General features: G+C 43.5%; 1 protein-coding gene across 1 annotated transcript; it reads left to right on the plus strand.

Annotated features, from left to right (window-relative positions):
* Positions 1 to 25,840, plus strand: TSPAN31 (tetraspanin 31). Its single transcript, XM_077297787.1, has 6 exons — positions 1 to 332; positions 11,660 to 11,827; positions 13,557 to 13,637; positions 17,727 to 17,867; positions 19,407 to 19,517; positions 23,545 to 25,840. The coding sequence occupies exons 1-6, from the start codon at positions 270 to 272 to the stop codon at positions 23,617 to 23,619; spliced, it is 639 nt and encodes a 212-aa protein (XP_077153902.1). The 5' UTR covers positions 1 to 269; the 3' UTR covers positions 23,620 to 25,840.
* Positions 25,841 to 26,170: the final 330 nt, after the last annotated feature.

Here is a 26,170-nt window from a genome sequence, read left to right on the forward strand (position 1 = left end):
GGAGTGGCAGCAGGTGTAGCAACATGGCGGACAGCACAGCCTACTTCCGGAGACGTCATCTCTGCGCCGGAAGCACGTACCTTCCCCGGAAATGGTGATAGGACGGCTGCGTGCTACGTAGCCAATGAGCGTTCTGCAGAGATTTTCTTGGGGGCGGGGTGTGACGTCACCGGCTAGCGGTGCGCAGAGAGGAAAGAGAAGAGTCTTCCCTCTTAAAGAGACATCCCCATTATTGGCGAGTCCCGGGTGTCCCCGGTGTGAGGAGGAGGATGGTGTGCGGCGGCTTCACCTGCTCTAAGAATGCGCTGTGTGCGCTCAACGTGGTTTACATGGTGAGTGCCGGCCTGTAATACGGGGCTTATCATCCCAGCGCCTGCCATCCCCTGTGCCGGCGGCATTACCGCGCCTCAGTAATCGGCCTGCAGTGAGGTGTGGTGGGAGGGGGACACTACCCTCACCGTGTGCTAGGACTGCAGGAGGCTGATCAGCACCGTTCACACTGACAGCAAAGCAGCGTTTCAGCAAAGCAGCGGTCTGGAAACGCAGTGTATAAGAGATGGGCAGAACCGAGCGTCGTTCACATACAGCGGCATTCCCACCCGGTGCGGTTTTCCCCGGACATCGCACTGCACGGCCCCTGCCCCGCACACAGTAGCTTTCCATCAGATCTGTGGCAGCTCTTGTTCTCATCGGGTTTCGTGGCTCAGACTCGGCCATTAAAGTCTGTGCAGGTCTGAAAAGAGAGATGAGGCCTGGGTGGCCATTGTAAGGGGGGGAAAGAGAACACCTGCTTCAGGGAGGAAACCGGCGGAAGGGCGCCAGCATCAGTCTGTTCCTCTGGGGTGGTAACATGCGATGGGTGAACGGAGCCCGACACTGGGAGCACTGAGCGGGGCTGCTGCTTGTGGGGTCTCCGAGGATGGAAACCAGAATGGACACAATAGGGGAAAACAGCCTGGTACCCCCCTATTTAAGGGAAGCACGCCCCTCAAATGCTAATAATACCACGTACATGGGTCTGTAGGGTACTGGGGGTCCGGCCTTATAAATTCTAGCTGTGGTATAGATACTAGTGGTTTAGGTATCAGAAAAGCTACGGTATATATGTTGTATGCAAATGAGGGGGATCAGTGGCCAAGAGCTCGGTGCGCTGTTTTGTGCCCTCAATTTGCATCCTGAGCGCTGATGTCGCTTGATTGGCAGCGCACAGGTGAGCAGTATATCAACTCGGTTGGCTCCTCTGAGCCTGTCACGCGGACGCTGCAGCCTGTCACGCGGACGCTGCTGCCACACTCGCCTAGTGTACTTGCCGGCTCTCATCATTGGCTCCTGTCTGTAGCCCAGTGCCAAGTGGTGGCCGCAGACAGGAACCCAGCAATGTCATTGTGTGAGTGGCCGCAGTGTCCGTGTGAAGGTGCAGAGCTGCTGATTGAGTTCAGGCAGAGCTCACTCTAGTGCTGTCAAACAAGATGTACCAGTGCTCAAGATGCAAATTAAAGGGACAAAACGGAGCACTTAGCTCTTCCCCACAGTTATGGGGCACCAAAGCCTCCTCATTTGCATAACAAAAATGTGTAATTTTCTGGCAACTAAATGCTGATTTTTATAAGGGCCAAGTCCATTACTTTCATGTATAAGGGGCTTAGTCAGTGTTTTGGGGGTGATTCTCACTTTAATCTCACACCGGTTTCTGCTTCTTTCCTGCAGTGATTACATCCTGTACATCGTTCATATGACCACTGCTGCCAATCGCTGGCCTCAGTGCTGATGCTTACTGTTACGTCCTGTGACCAGTAAGGTCAGTGATTGGCAGCACTGGTCGTGTGAGTTATGTAGAGACCGGTGAGGGGCTGAGCGTGTGTATTGCCAGCACTGGCCATTTTTGTGTGACAGGCCTGGGGCTACCTAGTGAAAGCCTCGGGGCTGTTGTGAGGTTCTCCAATCATTTTACTTGTGTTCTAAGAAAATAATTTTCTTCTTTCTGCTTTTAATTTATTTCAATAGACACAATTTAATCATTTCAGCTACCACAAATGTGTCCAGAGCGGACATGATGCTTTTTTTCTTCCATTGCACCTCATTTGCAAGTTTTAAAGGGATTTTCCCACATAATGTATTCTCAATTGCTCCAGGATCTGGGTAATAATTTGAAACTAAGGGTACCTTTACACAGTGCAATTTTGATCGCTACGACGGCACGATTCGTGACGTTGCAGCGTCGTATAAGTATCGCTCCAGCGTCGTATACTGCGGTCACACGTTGCAATACACAGCGCTGGAGCGATAATTTCATGACGTATTTGCGATGTAGAAGCCGTTGGTTACTGTGCGCACATCGTATACAACCTGTGTCACACGATGCAATCATGCCGCCACAGCGGGACACTAGACGACGAAAGAAAGTTTCAAACGATCTGCTACGACGTACGATTCTCAGCGGGGATCCGGATCGCAGTAGCGTGTCAGACACAACGATATCGTAAATGCATCGCTGGAACGTCACAAATCGTGCCGTCGTAGCGATCAAAATTGCACTGTGTAAAGGTACCCTAAGAAAAAAAAATCCTACACTCTCCTCCCAGACTTTCGCAGCGCCTTCGCACCCTGTACTGTGTACCCCAGGGCATCGGCATCTAGAGGCGCAGTCATGTGATCTCTGCTGGAGTCCTGTCCTGACTTAGCGGTCACGTAACACCCCATCCACACTCCATCTTTCCGCCATTGACCTGATTGGCCAGTATGTAATAGCACATTTCCACTAGATGTTAATGATGGCTTCCCTACACAATCTGCTGGGTGGACCTCAGGTTTAACCCTTTTTCTCATTAGTATCCTGTCTGGACAGACAGGAATGATGTGACTTGGCGACTTCACATTTCGAGAACGTGTCTGCATCCATCTTATTTCACAGATCCCTGGCATGAGCTTCTGCAGTGAGGATTTTCCCTCCAAGGACTTGGCCACATTGCTATTATCAGAGCGTGTTCGTACATGTCCTGTGTAAGAGGAGCTTCAGGATCGTGCGCTCTCTTGTGTGTATTTGCTTGTTCACACACGTTATGAAGGAAAGCTATTGGGTAATAAGAGAATTAAAGGATCAGTAATCCCAAAAATGAATGATTAAATTAAGCAAGAAATATCATCCTGCTCTTAGTCTGCAGCATCTTCTGCAAGATCATGAATCGGTCTTGTAGAAATCGTGTAGAGGACACGGGTTATCCTCTTAGCTAAAATGGCAGGACTTGGTGATTTATTTTTCCATTCTGCGGCCTACAGTATGATAATACCTGATTATTGTATTTACTGTAACCTAAATTACAAATGGAGGCAGACTTCCTTGTTTCGCCAAAGTGCTGGAGTCTTCTGAGGTCTCGTGTGATGTCATGTAAGTGAAGAGACCGACCGCTATATCAGTCAGAGCAGTGTCAGTACTCGCACCTTCCTTAATTGATAGAAAATGTGAGCAGTCAGCAGGGTTTTGCTATGTAATCTGACAGCAGGAGATCCCTGATTCCATAGATGTGTCGCTTAATTTGCTGGATGCAGCAGTTGTGATAGCTCGGCACCAGAGGAAACTGATTCTATCATGTTGAGCCCTGTATAACCCTGCACACACCTTTTGATTAGCAGCTTTCTGTATATAGTGTATAGTGACAGCTGCTCATCAGTGGTTGGACCAGGAGGCACAAGGATAGTTGTCCTTTAGTGATAATCTCCTGCTGAAGTCATCTGGTCATGCGCAGTGCGCCTCAGAAGCTGGGAAGCGTACGTCCAGCTACAGAGGTGAATTGACTTTGCCAAAGTGAGTGGCGTGCATGAGCGGTGATAACGCCTCTGGTGCAAGTGATATTATCAGGTCCACAGAGATTTCATAACATGGAAAGAGGGCTGACTAATCTGGGGCAACTAGCGTCCCATCTCCTAGTCAAAGCCCTAATTGGCATATCCATAATGCTTTTTGTTAACATTTTATTTAAAGGGAACCTGTCACCACGTTTTTGGAAGATGGGATAAAAATAGCGTTAAATAGGGGCAGAGGTGGGCGTTACATTAGTGTGTGTGTTAAGCGTTTATTACCCACCTAAGTTGCCGAAATAACTTTGCAAAGTCTCCGTTTTCGCCTGTCAATCAGGCTGGTCAGGTCACATGGGCGTGGTGTCTTCACCCAGATTTGGCGTAGTTTTCCGTTGGTGGCGTAGTGGTGTGCGCATGCCCAAAGTCCGGAATCCTCTTCCAGGGGATTTAAAATAGCGCGGTGTTCGTTATTGCATTGGTGATCGGTGGGCGCGGCCATCTTCCTTTGGCCGCGCGTGCGCAGAAGCGGCGCTCTGCTGGCCGCGGCTTCAGGAAAATGGCCGCGGGATGCCGCGCGTGCGCAGATGGATATCGCGGCGGCCATTTTCCTGAAGCCGCGGCCAGCAGAGCGCCGCTTCTGCGCACGCGCGGCCAAAGGAAGATGGCCGCGCCCACCGATCACCAATGCAATAACGAACACCGCGCTATTTTAAATCCCCTGGAAGAGGATTCCGGACTTTGGGCATGCGCACACCACTACGCCACCAACGGAAAACTACGCCAAATCTGGGGGAAGACAACGCCCATGCGACCTGACCAGCCTGATTGACAGGCGAAAACGGAGACTTTGCAAAGTTATTTCGGCAACTTAGGTGGGTAATAAACGCATAACACACACACTAATGTAACGCCCACCTCTGCCCCTATTTAACGCTATTTTTATCCCATCTTCCAAAAACGTGGTGACAGGTTCCCTTTAACTGAATTGCATTATGCAGGGCTGGTTAGGCAGGGAGTTTAATCATGCATAGGTGAAAGCTTATGGGTTGGAGGCCATGGGGGACCTGACAGGTTCCCTTTAATGAGATGCAAATTATGAGAAAACTAAAAGGTTTAAAAAAATAAATAAATACATCTCGCTTTATTCAGTATGAAATATTGAGCATCAGACGCAGAAATCCCTGCAGATACACGCCTTGGCTGCTTTCAGTGAGGTTATTGTTATCTGACAAATGTTCTGCCAAGCTGAATGCACTTGGCCAAATCATCAAGATCCACTGCTGGCAGCTCCATTTGCAATTGCCGACCAAGGACATCCAAAATGTGCTAAATGGGAGGTAAGTCTGGAGACGCCCCAGGCCATGGTACCACGTTCAGGCCACGCAGGCTGCTCACAGGAGCACAAGTAACATGTAGCTTGGAGTTGTGTTGAAAAATGGATTCTAAGACACTTTCTAGAAGTGGTCGTACCGCTGACTCCACCACCAAATCAATGTGGCACAGAACTGTGGGTGTGCCTGGAGTGAAGGTGAGAGGGGTCTGGCTACCGTACACTATGCCACCTCGGACCATAATCCTGGGAATAGGACTGGGGTGCTAATAGTTGACACTGAATAAATAAATGGCGAGATTTTGTAAAATAATAAAATGAAATGTTCTCATTTGTATATCATTAATGTATCAATCCACAATTTCATTGTTGCGGATGCTATATATAAGTAGTAAGGCAATTATGATAATCTGGGTGCTTGGAGTAGAGTCCAAATCTGCATCCACAGAAAACTGCACACTCCAAATAATAGTGCAAGACGCGGTGTTAATCCCCGCACGCTCCTGCATTCTCCTGATGGTCTCAGGAAAGTCCTGTGACCGGAAACGTGCATGGATTGTTTAAAAGCTATGTACACCTTCACACATAAATAACATTATTTGCTTCCCAAATACAAAGTTAGGAAACTTTCTAAATCGTGTTCATTAAAAGTTGTTTTGCTGCTGCAGAGTGTCCCTAAGTGCTTTGTAGAAATGTTCAGAGCTCCTGATGGCTCTGCTCTTCCTCTCCATATCTCAGTATACGTGATGGCAACAGGGAGGGTATTTTACTCAGATTTCCACAATGCAGACCAGGGGGAAAGCATGTACCATCTCAGTGACCGCATGGTATAGATAGCTAGGGAAGCACATGACGAGGAAATAAGTGCAGGATAGAAGCTTTGCTGCTATGAGCTCATGAACACAGCAGCACCCTGGACATACACTCGCCTAACACCCAGCCTATATTACTGGGAGAAACGCTCCCATAACAGAATAATCTGAAACTTGGATCAGGCAGGAACTGCATATCAGAGGTCTGCAAATGAATAAAGAAATGAAAATTTGTAACGTAGAAAAAAAATTTATATGTAAGGCTAGGTGTTTTTTTTTTGTATGTTTGTTTTTTATGCCTAAGGTGTCCATGGATTTTTTTTTTTTCAAGGACAAATAAAAGCTAGGTGTTGCATTAGTTATTTGAAGAGTGTGACATTTCTCCATATAATGTCTCACATCTGTAAGGCTTCATACATGGGGCCGTGTGACCAATCCATTAGAACAGCGTGGTATTGTGCAAAATAGTGACTGTTCACTTACAGTGAAATTATAACAATGCGTAGAGGACAAATGTGTTGTAATAAAATGTGCATGTTATATGGAAAATGTGCGTGGACCTTTTTTTAGGGGATTTTTGGTTACTGTGTGTGTTACTTCCCTTTTTTTTTTTTTTTTTTTAGTACAGAACATAACAAAAGTTGACTTCATTACCCACAGTTCATAGCATATACTGTGCTCAGAATAAATTAGCACACCCCTATTTGTAAAGTGTGATTTTAATCAATATCTCACTGAACACAAGAACAATTTCCCACATTTTGACAAGACTGGATTTCATAGAACATTTTTTTTTAACCCATAACATGAAAGTAAGGTTATAACTTTCATTACAAAATGTTCAGTTTTGCTCCAAATTGGTTGATGCAAAAATGAATAAACTCCACATCAAAAAACTAATAAATCTAGAATTTTGTATGTCCCAAATGATATTTGGGACAGCACCAAGTCTTCTAGGTATGGAATGAAGAAGTTAGTGAATATTGCAACATCTTTTTCAATTCTTCAAGAACGACCTTCTAGAGCATGGATGCTGGACAGAAAGTAACAACTTGTCTCTTCAGAATTCCTTATTTGTGTTTTGATTTGAGTTCAGATCAGGAGACACTTGGCCACTGAATCACTTTCACCCTTCTACCAAGGGCACGGAGTGATGGAACATCATCTCTTTCAATATAGAGCAGTACATCTGTGAATTCATGATACCATCATTGCAATGTAGCTCCTCGATGCCCTCATGCAGCCCCACATAAGTACACTGCCACCACCATGTTTCACTGTAGGCACCATGTATTTTTTTAAGTTAATTCTAAATACATGGTGTCTGCAGTGAAGCATGGTTTTTACATTTGGCTTGTTGAGCAGCCATGTGGCATTACACATTTAGCAGAACCTGTCACCCTTTTGTCCTCTATGAAACTGAGGGCGGTGTATCGGTGCTTCAAAGATTAAAGTTGTGAGGTTTCCAACCTAAGAGGAAAAAAAATGTCAAAACCACAGTGATGTGCTAAAATAAGGAAATAAATTCTACCCATCTCCTCTCAGCTCATAACGTCTTAGACAAGTGTCTGTATGTGATTGTGGCAGCCATTCAGGGGGCTCAGCCATTGCCCCTCAGAGATACTGGCACATGACTACTGATGGGCAGTAACATTGTTGTCTTGGCTCTCATCATGCCTTTCTTCTCACACAAGATAAGCCTCTGCCATGGATGTTGAAAACTTGTCAGTGTGTGCATGGGGGAGGGGGATTTGGAAGGAAAATATTTCCGCTAAAGCCTCATTCATACTTGTTTTTCAGCTACATGTTCTATCCGGGGGTTGCATGGGCAGAACATGCACACATTATACTCTATGGTGCTGTTCAAATGTCTTTTTTTTTTTTTTTTTTATCGATGTCACAGATGATCACACTGTGATTTGTATAGTCGACCCTATTTTCTCGGAAGAATTTCTGGTCGTCTCCACGTAACCTAAAGATGAATGGAGCTGCAGTATACATGTCCCCAGATTTTCTGGTTTTGGAAGTCTGCTCCAGGAAGTGAATGGAGCTGGCACCGACAACCTGTAATGCTGGAATAAAGAAGCCATGTTTTTGTACAGCTTTAGGAGTCTCTACATGCCAAACAGAGTAAGGGACACTTCTTCCTATCAATTAGTGGAGCTGAGCCCTCCCCCAAACACGCACATGCACATACCGTACCAGGTCTTTGCTTCATTAGTATTTAGTTGGGTTTCTGCACAGTGTGACTTTTGTTCTTTGTGCTGGCTCTTTGTCAGTGTCACCAGTTCATTCACTGCCTTTTATTCTGGCCGACCTGGCAAGTACTAGAATGTGACCTTGATTCTGTTTTTCCACTTTTTTCAACAGACAGGGAAAAAGTACAAACCACCCGTGATTTTTGTTTTGGAGATGAACCCAACCTGATCAAGAATCTGTTTTCTGTGTTTCTTTTCTAATTTTGTGTAATCTGCTAAACGCAATAATGTAAGAACAGATGCTGTACAATGTCAACCCATCTGTGGAGCGGAGTATGGTCAGGCTGACCTCGGACGTTGTATGTAAAGCAGATGACGCTCGGCCAATTTTCTGCTCAGTGAGTACTTCATTGATAGAGTCACACTTCCAGGAAGCAGGATACCCCAGCGCCACACCAAGAGGAGCCCCCTTTTGGGACCTAATTTCAAATTTTCAAACAGCATCAGCTACTCAGTTTGAGAAAGACCCGGAACTGGGTCGAAACGTCACTTTTTTTTCTTATCCTGCTGTATGTGTACATATATTTGAATGTCAAACACATGTGAATAAATACACCACTTTGCAAGCTATAACCCGAGAGAGTGCGGCTGTTTTCTCGCTTATTTGACTGGTATTGGGTTCTTCCCAAGTACAGCCTGCACCACATGATTTGCTGAGTGTGCTCCATTCCTTTAAATTCATCACAATATTATACAATTCTGTGAATCGCCGGAGGATTATAAATGCTCGCTGCACCCTTAGATGAATTCCTTGAGAGGTGTAGCTTCCAAAATGGGCTCACTTGTGGGGGTTTCTGATGTTTTGGCATGTACACGGCTCTTAAAACTCGACATGGCATCCGCAATCTATTTCAGCTAAAATTGCATTCCAGAATCAATTGGCGCGCCATCCTTTCCGGACCCTGTCGTGTGCCCAAACAGTAGTTTTCCACCACATATGGGGCATTGGAGTACTCGGGAGAAACTGAACAATTTGAATGGTCCTTTTTCTCCTGTTACCCTTATGAAAATGAAAAATTGGGGGCTAAAGCAACTTTATGGTTGGAAAATGTAAAATTTTCATTTTTTTCCTTCCACATTGCTTTAATTCCTGTGAAGCATTTAAAGGGTTAATATACTTCTTTAATGGGGTTTTGAGCAGCACCTTGAGAAGTGTAGTTTTTGGAATAGTGTAACTTTTGGGCATTTTCTGTCATATAGACCTCTGAGTGACTTCAAATGTGCTGTGGTCCCTTTTAAAAAAAAAAAAAAAAAAACTTTTTGGGGAAAAATGACAAATTTCTGATTTAACTTTTTTGTTTAACTCTTCTAACTTACTAACAAAAAAAAAAGTGTAAAACTGCTGATGTAAAGTAGACATGTGCGTAACATTATTATCGCTCTCGTGTGGTATAACTATTGTTCATGGGCAGAAAAATTCAAAGTTTGAAAGTTGCAAAATGTTCATATTTTTTTGTTGTGTGTAAAATTTTCGGTATTTTCATAAATAAACGCAAGTTCTATCGACCAAGATAAACCACTAACATGAAGTACAATATGTCATGAATAAACAGTCTCCGAATCAGTGGGATCTGTTGAAGCGTTCTAGAGTTATAACCTCATAAAGTGACAGTGGTCAGAATTGTAGAATTTGGCCTGGCCATGAAAACAGGCTTGTACTGATACTTAGGGTAAATAGCGATGTAATAAATCACACCTGAACCAAACAAGTAACAGAAGTCACATAATCCAGCAGCACTGGATATTGCAGAATCATTAGCTTAGGCTACGTTCACATTTGCGTTGTGCGCCGCAGCGTCGGCGCCGCAACGCACAACGCAAATAAAAACGCAGCAAAACGCATGCACAACGCTGCGTTTTGCGCCGCATGCGTCGTTTTTTTCATTGAATTTGGACGCAGCAAAAATGCAACTTGCTGCGTCCTCTGCGCCCGGACGCGGGCGCCGCAGCGACGCATGCGGCGCAAAACGCAAGTGCGCCGCATATCCATGCGCCCCCATGTTAAATATAGGGGCGCATGACGCATGCGGCGCCGCTGCGGCGCCCGACGCTGCGGCGAGGACCGCAAATGTGAACGTAGCCTTAACCAGTCCATATAGTATGTCCAGTGATGGGTTATATTGTCTACCTGCCAGGTCTGTTGGTATGTGCAGATGAGGCGGACCTGGCAGCGATGGTCCGCTGTGTCTAACGCGCTACCGTCTATTGATCGCCGGAGATTCCGTATGTATACACTGAACCAAGCGGATTCACCGTGTCCAATACATTGTACGGGTGAACTTTCTCTTGTGGAGACACTAGAAATTAACATGCTCTGGTCTGGACAGTCACGCGGCATGTCCCTCTCCGCGGGTGTCTGTGGATGCATAGTGGGCATGTGGTTTCTCGGAATCCCATCCACTACACTGTAACATCTGGATTCTGCACAAGTACGCAGCGTCCGGCCCGCAGCATAGACTGATCATCTGCACGTGCCCTTGTTCTTTTAGCTGAGTGTTTAAGTGAATGATCAAGAGCTGCTACATTTCCACAATGCGTTTTTGGTGAGTTTCCTACTTAATAGAAAATTCGCACCACCAAAAATTCACCGAAAGCTTAACCCCTTGGCTTCTTTGGAAATCTGAATCAGTTAACGACGTTTAAATGCCTAAATGTATGGGCATAAAGTAGTTTTCCAAATCCATGTGGTCATCCTTTTGTGCGTTTAGTTAGAGCTTTTTCAGACCGGTTTTGTAGTGGACCCAACTAGAAAAGGCATCGTGTGCAGGTATCATAAAAGGTTTTCCGACTAAATGGTGAAGCTGCCCTATCCTTCCGTCCTCTAAAAAAATATAAAAATATATATAAAGTCTATTTTTGAGATGTCAGAAGAAATCCAACAACACCCAGATAAGAACAGGAGGAACATCCCCACAATGCCGGACCTCCCAGGTGACGTTCCATCCCCCCGACTCTAGGGCAGCAGTGCTAACCATGTGCCAGCCTTTCATTCATAACCACTTTAATTAAAACTTTAATTTTTTTTGGTCTATAGGTGTAGAAGTCAAGTAAAGCCGGTTTGACACCTCTTCAATTCCCAGTCTGAATACAGACCATGATGTACAGTCTGATCGCGGGTCTCGTCGTTCACACTCAATGGGTTACATGCTTATGAGGCTGTGGAGTTTGGGGCAGGAGACCCGCAGCCAGTCTGTACTCTGTTTTCAGAGGTGTGAAATGGGTGGGCTAAATAAATATATAAGTATACATGTATGTGTTCTTATTTGCCAATTTGAGGTGATGACAGAACCCCGTGGACCCCATTGTAAGGCCAGAGCTTCTTGCATGTTGCACAGTGTAGCTGTATACTTGGTGTATCCCACTCTGTGCTGGGTGGTATGCCTCATATCCGGATATTTACCCCTCTGTCCATGGTTACTAATGTTAACATACCTAGATTTACTCTTCATTTCTTTTTCTTTCAGCTCGTGGGCCTCTTGTTAATTGGAGTGGCTGCATGGGGCAAAGAGTTCGGCATAGTATCCAGCCTCCACATTATCGGCGGAGTCATAGCAATTGGATTTTTCCTCCTACTAATTGCCATCATTGGATTTATTGGAGCCATTAGTCACCATCAAGTCATGCTGTTTATTGTATCCTTTATCTGTGGTGATATTCAGTCTTGTGATATGCGATGTCTGATTATTAAACGTGTCGTAATTGCCAGTCAGCATCTCCTATACAGCACAAGTGTGGGCAAGGAGACATTAGTGGCCAGTTCGGCTGATGTCGCGCCACCTTTATTCTGTAGTGCACTGGTCTCATTTTTGGCCATGTCCCGGTATTCACAACTCCTGTATCCGCTTTCATGTATGGGGGAAGAACTAAAAGCTTGGCTTCTCTTTCTCATGAAAAATAAAAGACAATGGAAAGTTTGTGGTCTGTATCCACACTGCCAGCTGATGAAAAACGTCAAGGGCCAGACATAATGTAAAACAATGTTTTGTTTTTTTTCTACTTATTTCGAAGTGTAACCCACTTCTTCAGGAAACGAAAACCATAAAAAGTGAAATGTAAATAGCACAGATGGCATCCAGGACCATTTGTTTGCATTTAGCAAGTTTGATCATGAATTATGATTTTTTTTTTGTGGACAAACAAGTATTATCCCCCCACCCCATATAACACATGTCTTGTATAGCCTATTCACTGCCCGACCAGGCATATATACTCCAAGCAATAGAACAAGGTGAAGTGACCCCTAAATTGTGCAATGCATTGTCCGTTACTAATATAGAATCCCTATAACTCCTGCCGGATGGAAATCCAGCACAAAACCATAGTAAATATATCTTCAGTATACAATAAGAGGGTGTTGGGTGAGGTAACATGGATGTGACTTCAGTGGCAGCATTAGAGTAATGGGAAGATAAATTGTCAGGGCTTCTAATGTGACATTGAAGGGGAGTATTCTATCCATCATGGGGGTATACACACAGGAAATGTTAGGGTTAGCCAACTGTCTGCTGACCATGTAAGACGCGAATGTCTGCCAGAAAATGAGTCACTGTGGCCCATAGTGGGGGAGGTGTTCCCTATAATGGTGAGGAATATGGACTGATCTCTTTACTGGCTCAGTGAAAGAAGGATCATAAACCGCTCTACTGGGAATCCCACAAACCAACTGTGCATCATGCTTATGTGAAGATGAAATACAGCTATACTAGAGACCCCGAGTCCACCGTGTGTCACCCGATCTCTTAGCTAGTGGATCTCTTAGCTAGTTTTCCTAAAATCAGGTGATAAAAGCAGCAGGGTGGCTCAGTGGTTAGCACTGTTGCTTGCAGCGCTAGGTTCACATCCCAAAAAGGACAATATCTACAAGGAGTTTGTATGTTCTCCCCGTGTTTGTGAGGGTTTCCTCCTGCATACCAATAAAATGTCTGTATAGTACTGCAGAATATGATGGCGCTATGTAGGTAAACTAAAAATAGTGCAAGCCTAGGGCTGAGTAATTGTATGCATTCATGGTGGCTGTCTCACCTTCTGGCTGCTGATTTGACAGTTTTCCCCACTATATCGCTAGAAAACTACTAAGAGGAAGAGGCACGACTCGTACAGACTTTATGAAAACCACATCATCCAGTGACGGACACAACCCTGCAAACGGGTTCTGTCTCTACTCTATGCTGCATATTGGGACAGGATAAACCTGGAGACAGATTGTGTGTTTTGTCTTATTACCATAGCTGTAGAGCACATTTTTATTTTCTTGCAAAAATACAATTATTATTTTGGGTGGGTGGGGTTTGTTTGTTTTTTTTAAGTCTGGTAAAATGAATTTTTAATATCCATCTCCCACATCTTTAACTGGAATGTCAGTACATGGTGGTGTTAATTCTCATCTTTATCTTTCAACTGGTGGTTTCCTGCTCCTGTTTGGCGATGAACAGATCTCTGCAGGTACAGGACACTTTTTAGGTCTGTCAGTCTAAACATGAAACTTTTGTTATCTTAAAGGGGTTGTCAACTACTAGGATAACCCTTTCTTATTCCCCTTGCTTCGCCCCAATAAAATAAAAAAGCCTTTACTCTCCTCCCGTGCCTGTGCTTTTCCTGCCGTGTCTGCAGTGTCAGGACTCTCGTGACATGGGATGCCTGGCGCCCAATCAGCGCTTATATCCCTGTCTCCGCCTTCGGACAAATTGAACTTGAAGAGGAAGTGAGCGCAGCCACAGTGCTGACTTCCTCTCCTTGTTCAAAGTCAGGGACAGGAACTCCAGTGCTGATATCCTACAACTGCATAAGAGCCAGGGGACCACAAGTGCTGAGGAACGGCGCCGGCATGGGTGGTGAGTATAGGCTTTTCTATTTTATCATGGCCAAGTGTAGGGAATGAAAAGAGGTTTTCCTACTAGTAGACAACCCCTTTAAAGTTGCAGTAAACCTTAAGCAAGCAGTTCATAAATTGTACCATAATTCAGTCTTCAAATATAAGACAATTTGTTTTGTAGAGCAAAATGTATCTGAAATGCTGATACGAAGTCTAGTAGTGATCATATTCCTAGACCTGCTGCCATTGGTGAACATGGCAATCGGCCTCTCCACTCCCAACCTTTTTGTTCTTCCATGGGTACACACCGCTATTAAATAATTATTTACAAACTACCAAAAAGGCCTAAAAGCACAATACTTGTAAATATCTATTAACATTTTAGTTGTTTTGTTTGAAACAAACTCAAGATAAAGGTATATAGTAAATATGGGTTTAAAGTGCAGATTCTCGGCTTTAATTTGAGGGTATTCACATCCTAATTTTAGTAAGGGTTTAGGAATTACAGCTTTAATATGTAGCTGCCTCTTTCCAAAGTGACCAAAAGTAATTGGACAATTATCTCAACAGCTGTTAAATGGGCTGCAAGCGCTATTGTCTTCAATTAAGCATGTAAAAGGTCTGGAGCTGATTCCAGGTGTGGTATTTGCATTTGTAAGTTGTTGCTGTGAAACCACAACATGCGGTCAAAGGAGCTCTCAATGGAAGAGAAACAGACCAGTGTTAGGCTGAAAAAAAAGAAGAAATCCTTTGGAGATTGCAGTAATGTTTGGAATGGGTAAATCAACAGTTTGGTACATTCTGCAACAAAAAAAAGAGCACACTGGTGACTTTGGGAACTCGTAAAGGCCTGGACGTCCACGGAAGACAGTGGTGGATGATCGCATAATCCTTTCCATGGTGAAGAAAACCCCCTTTAAGGCATCCACCCAAGTGAAGACCACTTTCCAGGCAGTAGGTGTTTCAATATCTAAGTCTACCATAAAGAGAATACTTCATGAGCGCAAACATAGAGGGTTCACCTCATGGTGCAATTCATTAGTCAGCCTTAAAAATAGACCAGATTAGACTTTGCCAAAAAAATATCTAAAGAAGCCAGCTGGTTATGGAAATACATTCTTTGGACAGATGAAACTAAGATCATGCTGTACCAGAATGAAGGGACGAACAAAGTATGAATAAGTCTTAGAACAGTTCATGATTCAAAGCACACCACATCCTCTGTAAAACATGGTGGAGGCCGTGTGATGGCATGGGCATGCATGGCTTCCAATGGCACTGGGTCACCAATGTTTATTGATGATGTGACTGAAGACAAAACCATGCAGATTAATTCTGTATGTACAGGGCGATACACTCTGCTCAGATTCAACCAAATGCAGCAAGGGTGATGGACATTAAATATAACATACTGCAAGAGCAACCCAGAAGTTTTTTAAGGGAAAGAAGTGGAATATTCTGCAATGGCCGAGTCATTCATCAGACCTCAATCCCGTAAAGCAGCATTTCACATGCTTAAGACAAAACTTAACAAAAATTGCTTATAGATCAAGGAACCATCACACGCTTAACAAAAAAAAAAATCTATTACAATATACGGTACTTTTATTAGCTATGCACTCAAATTTAAAAATGACACAAACCAAAACCCAAATTGGGGTTAACCCTCCAATATAATATAAAGTGGCACTGTGCAGATATGGACATGGTTAACCCCCAAAAAACATCCCCAAGGGGCTGTTTGTCCCTAGGTAGACCTAAACTATTGCTTACCTTACCGCAGAGGCTGACCCCCCTCCTACATTATTGGCCCCTATGAAACCCTAATAGATGGAATAAAATGAATAAGATGAATTTTAATGGTAGGCATAAATGATGAGGCAAATGGGAAGAAAGGTATGATGTAATTTCTGTTGTCTATAGACCGCCTCAACGCGTTTCCCCATAACAATGTTCCTCAGGAGGCTGATGTTCATGGCATCTTGTAAGGATAGTGAGGCCAGCATGATAGCATTTGCCTTATCATTGATGCCTACCATTAATATTCGTCTTTGACTGTTTGACGTTCCAGACTTCAGGCAGTTGTTGCCTGCAGAAGAGTCTCTACAAAGTATTAAAAATGAACATTTTATTTATGGTAAAGTTAATTTGTCCAATTACTTTTGAGCTCCTGAAATGAGGAGGTCTTGTAGAATATTTCTGTTTGACCCCTTTAAGTAAACCTGAAAGTCTGCACTTTAATTGCACCTCAGTTGTTTCATTTTAAATTAAAAAAAATAGTGGTCTGCAGAGCTGAAATCACAAAGATTCGGTCACTGTCCAAATATTTCAGGACCAAAAGGTGTTTGTTTATTTAGATATAGATATATGTGCCTCGTGAATTAAAATAACATGTATAATATGCTCCTTACCTATAGAAATATACTGTTCCCCATGAATGAACAGCCCCCTTAACCTTACATTGGACTCTCCTGTGCTAGATGCTAGTGGTGCACTGACATCAGTGTACCGCCACCGTCCTCTAGACTTGGAGACGCCAGGCAGGAAGCCTTATTCACTTGTATCTTTTAGGCTATGTGCACACGTTGCAGATTGTATGCGTTTTTGCTGCGTTTTTCGCCTCGAAAACACATACACAACAGAGCCCATTGAATTCAATGGGATTCCGCAATGCTGTGCTAATGCAAATTTTTCCGCGGCGAAATCGCATTGCAGAAAAATAAGCAGCATGCTCATTCCCGCGATTCCGCACAGATAGGAATGCATTGATCCGCTTACTTTCCGCATGGGGCTATGTCCACTATGCGTGATGTAAGCGGATCATGTGCAGATGGTACCCAGCGTGGAGGAGAGGAGACTCTCCTCCAGGCCCTAAAAAAAAAAGAAAAGAAAAAATTGTTATATATTCACCCTCCGGCGGCCCCCGAATCCAGCCCAAGCCTTAGCGATGCTCCCGTTCCCAGTAATGCCTTGCGACAATGACCTGTGAAGACGTAGCAGTCTCGCGTGATGCTACGTCAGCTGGGGTCATTGTCGCAAGGCATTCCTGGGAACGGGAGCTGCCGGGAGCATCGCGAGGATCAGGAAGGCTTAAGGGGGCCGCCGGAAGGTGAGAATATCACTATTTTTTTATTATTATTTTTAACACTATATCTTTTTTACTATTAATGCTGCATAGGCAGCATCAATAGTAAAAAGTTTGTCACACTTGTCAAACACTACGTATATGTGACAAGTGTGACCAACCTGTCAATCATTTTTCCAAGCGATGCTACAGATCGCATGGAAAACGCTAGCATTCTGCAAGCTAATTATGCTTGCAAAATGCTAGTGTTTAGCGGGAAAACGCATGCCAATTCTGCATGCGTTGTACCCGCGGCAGGGAGTTGCAGAATTGCCACGGAAATTTTCACGGCAATTCTGCAACGTGTGCACATAGCCTTAAAGACGCTAAGGCAATTGAATATATCAGCAGCCCTGCAGAAGTCGTCGAGTTGCTTCTTTTGGTGGAGAATGTTGCTCTCCACCATTGTAATTGGCTGCTAATGGAGCAGTGGAGATAGCAGAGATGTGCAAGTCTGTAGAGTTCATGGTCACAGATTAGGACTTTCTTTCACTTGCAGTACAGCATTTTATAGTGTGTCTATTAGCAGCAATGGATTTTGGATGCCCCCCGTGCCCCGGCCTCAATGTGACCAGCACTACTTTGTTTTTTACAGGAGCGGTTTCTAAATGAAACATGGACTAGTATGGGGAACGTCACCAGGAGAGAAATGGAGAAGAATCTGAATTGTTGTGGATGGTTAAACACCACCGAGAAACTTTTACAGTACAACAGTGATTTTTCAGTTTGCATTGCGGTGAGTAGTTGCCATTTTTCGCTCCTATGACTTTAAGAATAGTTTTCTTTTCTATTTTAGTTTGATTTTTTTTTGGCATCTACTATGTTCTTTAACGTTCCAGTGCTGGTGACATTAAACCCTTTGGTGCATGTGGATGTAATGGTGCTTCCATGCCAGGATCTGTATGTGTGAAGCTACAAAACGGCAGATGTAACTCAGCCAGTATCTGCCTGTAATGGTAAAGCTTAGATCCTAGCTGTTTAACCATTTAGATGCTGCTGACATTTTAAAAGGAGTAGTTGTGAGGTGCTGATGGACTACCATGGTGGCGGGGGGGGCGCTGAAGGCTCACCTGTCTGCCATCTTGGTACGCCAGTGAAACCCAGACCATGGGCTGGGCATTATAAGAGACAATACTTACACTATCTGGTGAATACTTTTATTAAAGTATTGTAAGTTTGAGATTGCCATAATCTTATTGATCTTACTCAGGTCATTTTTACTATGCAATGAAGACCTCAATGATGTCACCCAAAAACAATGGCGGAATTGTGTTTGATCCTGCTTAGAAATATATTTCCTGTTTTTTCAGTACATTGTATGGTAATGTGAGTGAGGTCATTCAAAACTACAAATTGTCCTGTAAAATATAATTCATTGGTGCTCATATGATTGTGGATGAAAATATAAAAAAAAATATGATTCTTAGAAAAGGGGAGGAAAAAAAGAAATCGTAAAAATGAAAATCTCTGGATTTTACGGGGCCTATACAATAATTCGTATAGAATTTATTGAAGGAGATCAGAGCCCCTTTTCCATTTCACCTGATTTGATAGAGGACATTGTTTTCCTGTACAAGATTTCTGGATTTCTCCTTCTCTATTGATAAGTCACAACATTTCCACAAAAGAAAATCAGTCTGCAGAATGAGTATGTGAAACGCTCCGATTTCTGCACAGATTTTTTAATTAATGCTCCATATGAATGTGGTGTAGAATCCACAGCGTTTCATCTTCACCGGTGTATGGAACTTGACCGTTGGTAGATTAATTGCATGTAGACGGGCTGGGAATTGGTGAATGAGCGTCCGTAAGAACACTCATTTCTGATTATTGTCCTGGCGATCATCCGATTAACGAGCAAACCTGTCTGCTTCCCTTTTGGCCTCCGTCAGGTTAGTATACATCACTATACCATTAATACATATAATTTTGGAATCCATGGGTGATGTATGTAAAACCCTCCTGACCGATACCTCCAGCGTCAGGGTTGGGCAGAGTGTGCACGGAGCTGTACCGCCTCACCCCTTCCTTACACACAAACGGCAAGCCGTTTTCATCCTGTGCCATCAGTCCTGCTCGGCGTGAAGCAGCAGTGCTGCTGGTGGTAATGCGACCGTTCAATGATGCTTGTCCACCTGGAAACCAGCTTTTTGTAGATGTAGCACCATTAAAATATATGATAAATCTTCAGATCATAGAGAGAGTTACTGAATATTCTTCTTTTCATCATTCACTTGAGAACATTTACTTACTGACTATCATACTTTACTTTCAGGAGTGTAAAAGTAAAAACACATGTGAGACATGTGGCAACAAAATGCTGAACCATGCCGGTGAAGCCCTGAAAATCCTTGGTGGAGTAGGACTCTTCTTCAGCTTTACCGAGGTAATCTGGTCCTGAATGGTAACGTGGTGACGGATACACATGTATTATGAATAACGGCTCGGCAATACATCGGACTGGGAAAACCTTTCCATCCCCAATAGTGTATGACTTCTCACTTATATATTGATTATTCTTCATTTACATATACTCCAGAAAACCTTTATATCTTCTTCCTAAAGGCACTGATCGTCTCTGTAAAATGACCTCCCATTTCTAGGGTCTCCACCTATCACCATGAAGTAGATCACAATTTTTATTTTTACAATTTGATGGTTGCTTTTTAAGAAGCACTTACCATCTCCTCCTAACCAGAGATCATTACCAAAGGCTTCACGTTGACTCTTCAGCCTCCTTATGACTTGCAGTGTATGGGTATGGTATAAAACAAGTGCCATCTAACACTTACTCAGCTGACGTATAATGCCGTCCTATGGGTTCTACTAAGGGCTTTCTTTTTCTCATCATGTTTGACTTCAATATTTTGCTTTAGGTTTTCTTTTATGCTCTCCTTGGATATTCTTCAGCTTACAGACCGGGCACAGACCAAATCTATGCCTGTGAGAGGGCACCTACACTGAAGTAACAAAAACTATGTCCACTTTGCTTTACGATATACTATGTTGTTACTTCCGGAGGCAACAGGACATCTAAAGCCTTATGTTCCCAGAAATTATTGTTTTAACCCCTTCAAGACCTTGCGATCTTCCTTTTTTGCGGTTACGTTTTTCCTCCCCTTTCAAGTGCCATAATTTTTTATTTTTTTTTATTTTTTTCCTTCAATATGGCCATATTATTATTTATTATTATAGCGCCATTTATTCCATGGCGCTTTACATGTGAGGAGGGGAATACATAATAAAAAACAAGTACAATAATCTTAAACTATACAGGTCACCTACTGGAACAGGAGGAGAGAGGACCCTGCCCGCGAGGGCTCACAATCTACAAGGGATGGGTGAGGATACAGTAGGCGAGGGTTGAGATGGCCGTATGAGGACTTGTTTTTTTTTGCAGGACGAGTTGAACTTTGGAATGACACCATTGATTTTACCATTTATTTACAATGTTCACTGTATGGTAAAACTGACCTGGCAATATTATTTCCCAGGTCAGTATGAGTATACAGAAACCAAACATGTATATTTTTATTTTTTTTAAAAAAAATACGAAATTTTTAAGAAAAAAAAAAAAACAATTTGCTTCTGACACCATTTTCCAAGTCCCTTAGCATTTTAATTTTTCGAGATTTGTGACGTGATTCCTGTCTGCTAGTATTAAATTAGTATTAATTAGTATTAAATTGCGCTGTCAGTGATTGACAGCAGGATTTATCTGGTTACCAACTGCAGCTGGAGACACTTGATGGCATTAAATCAGCCTTCAATTCCGGGGAAAGATGCAGGTTCAGCGTCTGGAGCTCGCATTGAAATCATATATGTCAAAGGTTGTAAAGGGGTTAAAGGGAGTCTGTCATTCCCAAAAAAACTATTTAAATTGAGCACATAGTTATATAGGGGCGGAAGTTGTCCTCTATAAAAAATTCTACCTTTTGTTGTATATATCTGTCTTTCTATTGTTCAAAAAATGTTTATTTTATTCCTATATGCTAATGAGGCCGCTCTCCTCTCTGCTGCGGCCACTCGCTGCACTGTGGTGGAGCCGCTGCAGCGTGAGCACAGGCTCATACAGTAGAGGTGGGTAAGGGCTATGTGCTCAGTTTACGCTGTGCATGTTTTCGTGTGACATTTCCTTTAACTGCATCCAGCAGCCACATTAGATGTGGACTCCAAAGTTTTCACAGTATCTTTTTTTTTTTTTGCTTATTTTCTGTAACAAATTGATATCTCATGACCGTTACATCATGCCATACTGCCAAGAGCGGGCTGACCCTGAGCACTCTTATTACGCATTGCATTATAATCATAGATGGTTTATGTATCTTAAAGGGATAGTTTACATACCGAAAGTTTGGGAGGTTTACATCATGAAATTGCCACAACATTGCTCCCAGTGCTGCGCCCCTTTTTACTATTTTAGCTCCAGGATCTAATCAACTGCATCAATAATATAATGTGCAGCAGAGTGGGAGGCCAAAGCCCCTTCATTTAGTTTTGGGTCACCAAGCACCGATGCTATTCCCCTTATATGATCTGTTATGATGTGTACCTGGATCATGTCCGTACATGTGTGAAAGTTCTTTTGGACTTCCTGTGGCAGCATGTCCCCAGCAGCTGCCCCCCATTATAAGCTCAGTGCATTGGCATGTGGCCGTGGCCGGCAGTCGATGTGGCTAGCTGCATAGCGGCACTTTACACAGGCCCATGACTGAATCTGCCTTTTTTTCCTTTTCGGGTTAGAGGTAGTCCACTCTAGCATGCATTCAGCTCCTTGCATGAAGGTCACAAGGAGGTCCACACGTCAGTATGACCTGCAGAATGGTCGCTCTGGTGGAGCAAGATGGACCTCCACTGCCTTCTACACATTTTGCATAGGGAACAGTCTGTCATCTTAGCTTACTCCTACCTGTTAGGCCACATTCACATGTTCAGTATTTGGTCAGTATTTTACCTCAGTATTTGTAAGCCAAAACCAGGAGAGGAACAATTAGAAGAACAGTATAATAGAAACACGTCACCACTTCTGCATTTCTCACCCACCCCTGGTTTTGGTTACAAATACTGAGGTAAAATACTGAACATGTGATTGTGGCCTTACAGTATATGACAGCATAACACTGCTCACAGCAGTGCAAGCAACTGATGATGTTTTTCTTGCCCAAGTGCAGTCAGCATGCCAGATTATTACTCTGAGGGTAAGGTTCCACGATCTGGATTGCCGGCGCTTTGGATGGAGCGGAAAACTCGCTCCGCCTAAAGCTCTGCCCCCTTCTGTACGCGCGGTGATTCCGTATGTGTTCATTGCACACATCCGGAATCATCGCACCCCATTTATAGGGCCCTGTGTTTTACCTTGCGGCGGCGCAGCATCGCCGCAAGGTAAACAGACATGCTGCGATCTAAAAAGACGCGCCACATGTCATTAAACGCGGGGCCGCCGGGTGCGTGTTCGCACGCATAGTGGAGATAGGATTTCACAAAATCCCCTCCACTATGCTGTAATATCTGGACGCTGCGGGTTGAACGCTGCGGTTGTACGCAGCTTTCAATCTGCAGCTAATCCGGATGTAATGCGGCCTGTGGACACGCACCCTGACAACCATCAATTACCTCATTGATAAATGTGTGATTTTCTTTGCTTGATGTTGATACTCCGTATGAAATAAATCCAGGTGTTTTGAAAATCTTGGCCCTGATTCGTCAAAGCAATTACACCAGAATTCTGGAGTAAAGCGCTTTGAAAAATTACAAAAAAAAAAATTCACAATGCGGTGCTGGGGCGCATCTTAGTCCAGACGCATACTGGGGTAAGATTTATTTATGTCTAGGTGCACGCCACTTTTCAGCCTTGCCCAATTCCTTAAGAGGCATGTGCCTCTGACTCTATCACGCATCCTCATTAAAACAGGTGTGAAGAAAGCTGGTGTGGATGAATCTGGGCCATAGTTTACATATGTATCAATTCTGTGACTGTTCTTAAGGCCGGGGTCACGCTTGCGAGTGCTATGCGAGAAACTCGTGCCTCAATCCCCGACACTGACGCCGGCACTCGGGACTGGAGCGTGCGGCTGCATGTATTTCTATGTGACCCCAGCCTAATTTAACAACTCTTCCTTCTTGGTGTTACAGTTCTCAAAATTGCATCTACATTATGTAGCTGGTAAAGTGTGTGGTGCAGGCTCAGGAGCTGTGCCCGCTGTGTTATGCAGGATTGCCCAGGATGGGCTTTACATGAGATGATGACTTTCCTAGTATTGCAGGAAAGGGAACAAGCAGTTCTGTACTGTGCAGAGCTACACCGCATGGAGGACAAGCAGTCTGGGTGATGGAGTCTGTGCACTAGGAAGCTACAGTAATTTGCTCTGATAATGACCCTGGTAACCATCTCTTCATTTTGCAATGTTTTTCAGATTCTTGGTGTATGGCTCGCCTTCCGATACAGGAACCAGAAAGACCCTCGAGCAAATCCCAGTGCTTTTCTATAGTAGTACTGAAGCTTCACCCACAACCTTTCAATCGTGTATTTAATTTTACAGTTTTGGTCCCATCTCTTAGCTGGTGATTTCTCACCCTACAACACCATATTCCACTCAGCTAGAAGAGAGGGAGACATGTGGCAGGGGAAGAAGTCAGACCAAGCTTCCCAATATGGGGGCTTTTTAGCAATGCAATCAGGCCACTATTTTAGCAGATGTATTATGTCAGAAATAAAAGGGTCATTATGTTTGTATTTTGGGCACTGAGAAATCAGTGCAAGGATAATTGTGGTCTGGACACAAGGGCATCTTTGTACTTGGCTCTCAGCTCTCTAGTTTATATTTTTACTTTTGGTATGTTACAGCACACGGCTTGTATAGAGCCATAACTTGCCATGTTTGTAAAGGGCGGATTGAATGGCTGGTATGTCCGTGTACATATATGTAAAGATGCACACCAGTCATTCTTGAAATGATGTTTTTTTATATTCATGGCAGAGTGTAACAAGGTCCCATTTTAACAATTATAGCATTGGCCTAGATATTCCAATATAAAAATCAGCAGAACCATGGATGAAAGAGACACTGAAGAAAGCAGATACATTTGCAAGATTAAATATTTCATGTTTTTTTTTTTTACTATTCGTCTTATTATAGTTTGTAGAGCATGTAAGGGTTAAGTGTCCCTTTTAAATAGAGTGAAGCATTGAAATCTTGAATGGTTGGAGAGTAAAAGCAGAGGGCATGCTTTCCTGGTTAACACATACAGCTCCCTGCCACTAGCGGTTAAGGCGAGTTTATGGGGTTGGGGGGGTTGTACATACAAAAAAAAAAAAGAGACAATTTCATCACAGTGCTTGATCCAATTTTCATTTGTGGGTTGTTCATTTTTGTTGTATAAAAAAAAATCAAACTGAAGGTGGTTTCCCAAATTTCTCAGGACCAAAAAATAAAAAAAATGGCCAAGTAAAAAAGAATAAAGTGAGTGTATGTACTATCCGTTAAAAAACAGAACATATACAAAAAAAAAATGAACTGACCATAGTGAATATTGATCAATTTTCACCAAGATTGTCTTCTGTGTTGTTTATCTTAAAGAGGACCTGTCACATTTTGTTCCTACTTTAATCCTGCTGCTCTCAAGTATTCCGGTTTTTGCCAAACTGTATGGCTCTAGGGACATGGGCCCTTTTTTTTTCCTATTCAATGTTGATTTTCCTGGCTATTTGGGGGGGTGTCGACACATGTTTCACGGGATTCTCTGGAGGTGTGACTCACAGGATTCTCTGGGGGGCGTGTCACGGGATTCTCTGTATTATTGACCTGTGAGCCACACGCCCTTGAACAGACCAATACATTAGCCGTAGATAACCAGGCCCATATCCCTGGAACCGTATAGTTGATAAACAAAAAGCAGACTACTCAGGGCGAATAAAACATAAGGAATAACTGGCTGCTTTTGCTCGGATGACAAGTTCGCTTTAAGTATATTACGCATCCAACTGCACATTCTTCTCCGAAAATCAGCTAAGTATTGTAAATGTAAGCTGGGGTTCTCCATGGACGCAGATATCCCGCTTATATAGTGATGACCCACATAACTGGAGATAATGTCGGCATCTTTGCTCATGCCCCTTTTCTGTATCAGCAGCTAGTGCTAAGGAAATCCTGGCAGACTGCGGATCCTGTAATGTGGTTTGGCCTCTTACCGTGAACCGCGATTTAGATGCAATCCGGTATGACATAATGCTGGCAGCTGAGGCCATGGCTCACTCTGTGGGCAGGAGCCCGTGTGTCACTGTTCTTATATAGAGTTGTAGGTCACAATTTGCAGGAGCGTATATAAGAGATGGACATTGTATTCTGTGGAGCTCAGAAAATCACCTCTAAAGTATATCTGGTCCAGAAAGCCAAATCTTATATGGAATCACCCCTAGGGACAGATAAGCGAGAGGCTGATGGGCTTCTTCTAGAAGATGCCTGAAGATCGGGTCTGATTTCACTGGATGTTGAATCATGACAAATCTACTTGGGTCTATACAAAAGCTTGAACCCCGCAAGGATTTCTCGCTCTCCTTTCATTTTTGAGATTAGAAGTCCTGCCGTCCCTCGGGTTGAATCTTCCCTATAGTTGGCACAACAGGACCTGCAGCCCTAGCAACGTCTATAATGTGGGTTATTTATTCCAATAAATGCTTTAAGATACAATAAAGTATTTTCTCCCTTTTAATATATTTGGTTTCGTTTGCTGATTTCACTGTTATCCATCTGTTATTCTTCAGAGTGGACACATTACATGAGCGTTAGGCCTTCAGATTGTGAATATATCTGGGCACGTTTTAAAGAAATTATACAGCCACCTAATCTCTCAAATGGTGTAAAATAATGAAACGATACACCCTCCCCCTCTGCTGTTGTTGATTCATGCTCTGTCTGGAAGGACGTATGACCACCGCTGAGAATAGCTGGCTTTGGCCATGGGCACTGCTACAATCCTTTGATTTAGCTGTAAAGGTACCTTCACACTCAGCAACTTTACGAGAACGACAACGATCCGTGA

This window comes from Ranitomeya variabilis, chromosome 3 (genome assembly GCF_051348905.1).
Source record: "Ranitomeya variabilis isolate aRanVar5 chromosome 3, aRanVar5.hap1, whole genome shotgun sequence".
NCBI classification, from domain to species: domain Eukaryota; kingdom Metazoa; phylum Chordata; class Amphibia; order Anura; family Dendrobatidae; genus Ranitomeya; species Ranitomeya variabilis.

What these genes read in the sequence shown, in the direction of transcription:
- TSPAN31 (XM_077297787.1), top strand. Translation starts at nt 270, where the DNA reads ATGGTGTGCGGCGGCTTCACCTGCTCTAAGAATGCGCTGTGTGCGCTC. An exon ending in CGCTCAACGTGGTTTACATG is followed by an intron (nt 333 to 11,659) that starts GTGAGTGCCGGC and finishes TTTTTCTTTCAG; the next exon opens with CTCGTGGGCCTCTTGTTAAT. An exon ending in CGATGAACAGATCTCTGCAG is followed by an intron (nt 13,638 to 17,726) that starts GTACAGGACACT and finishes TGTTTTTTACAG; the next exon opens with GAGCGGTTTCTAAATGAAAC.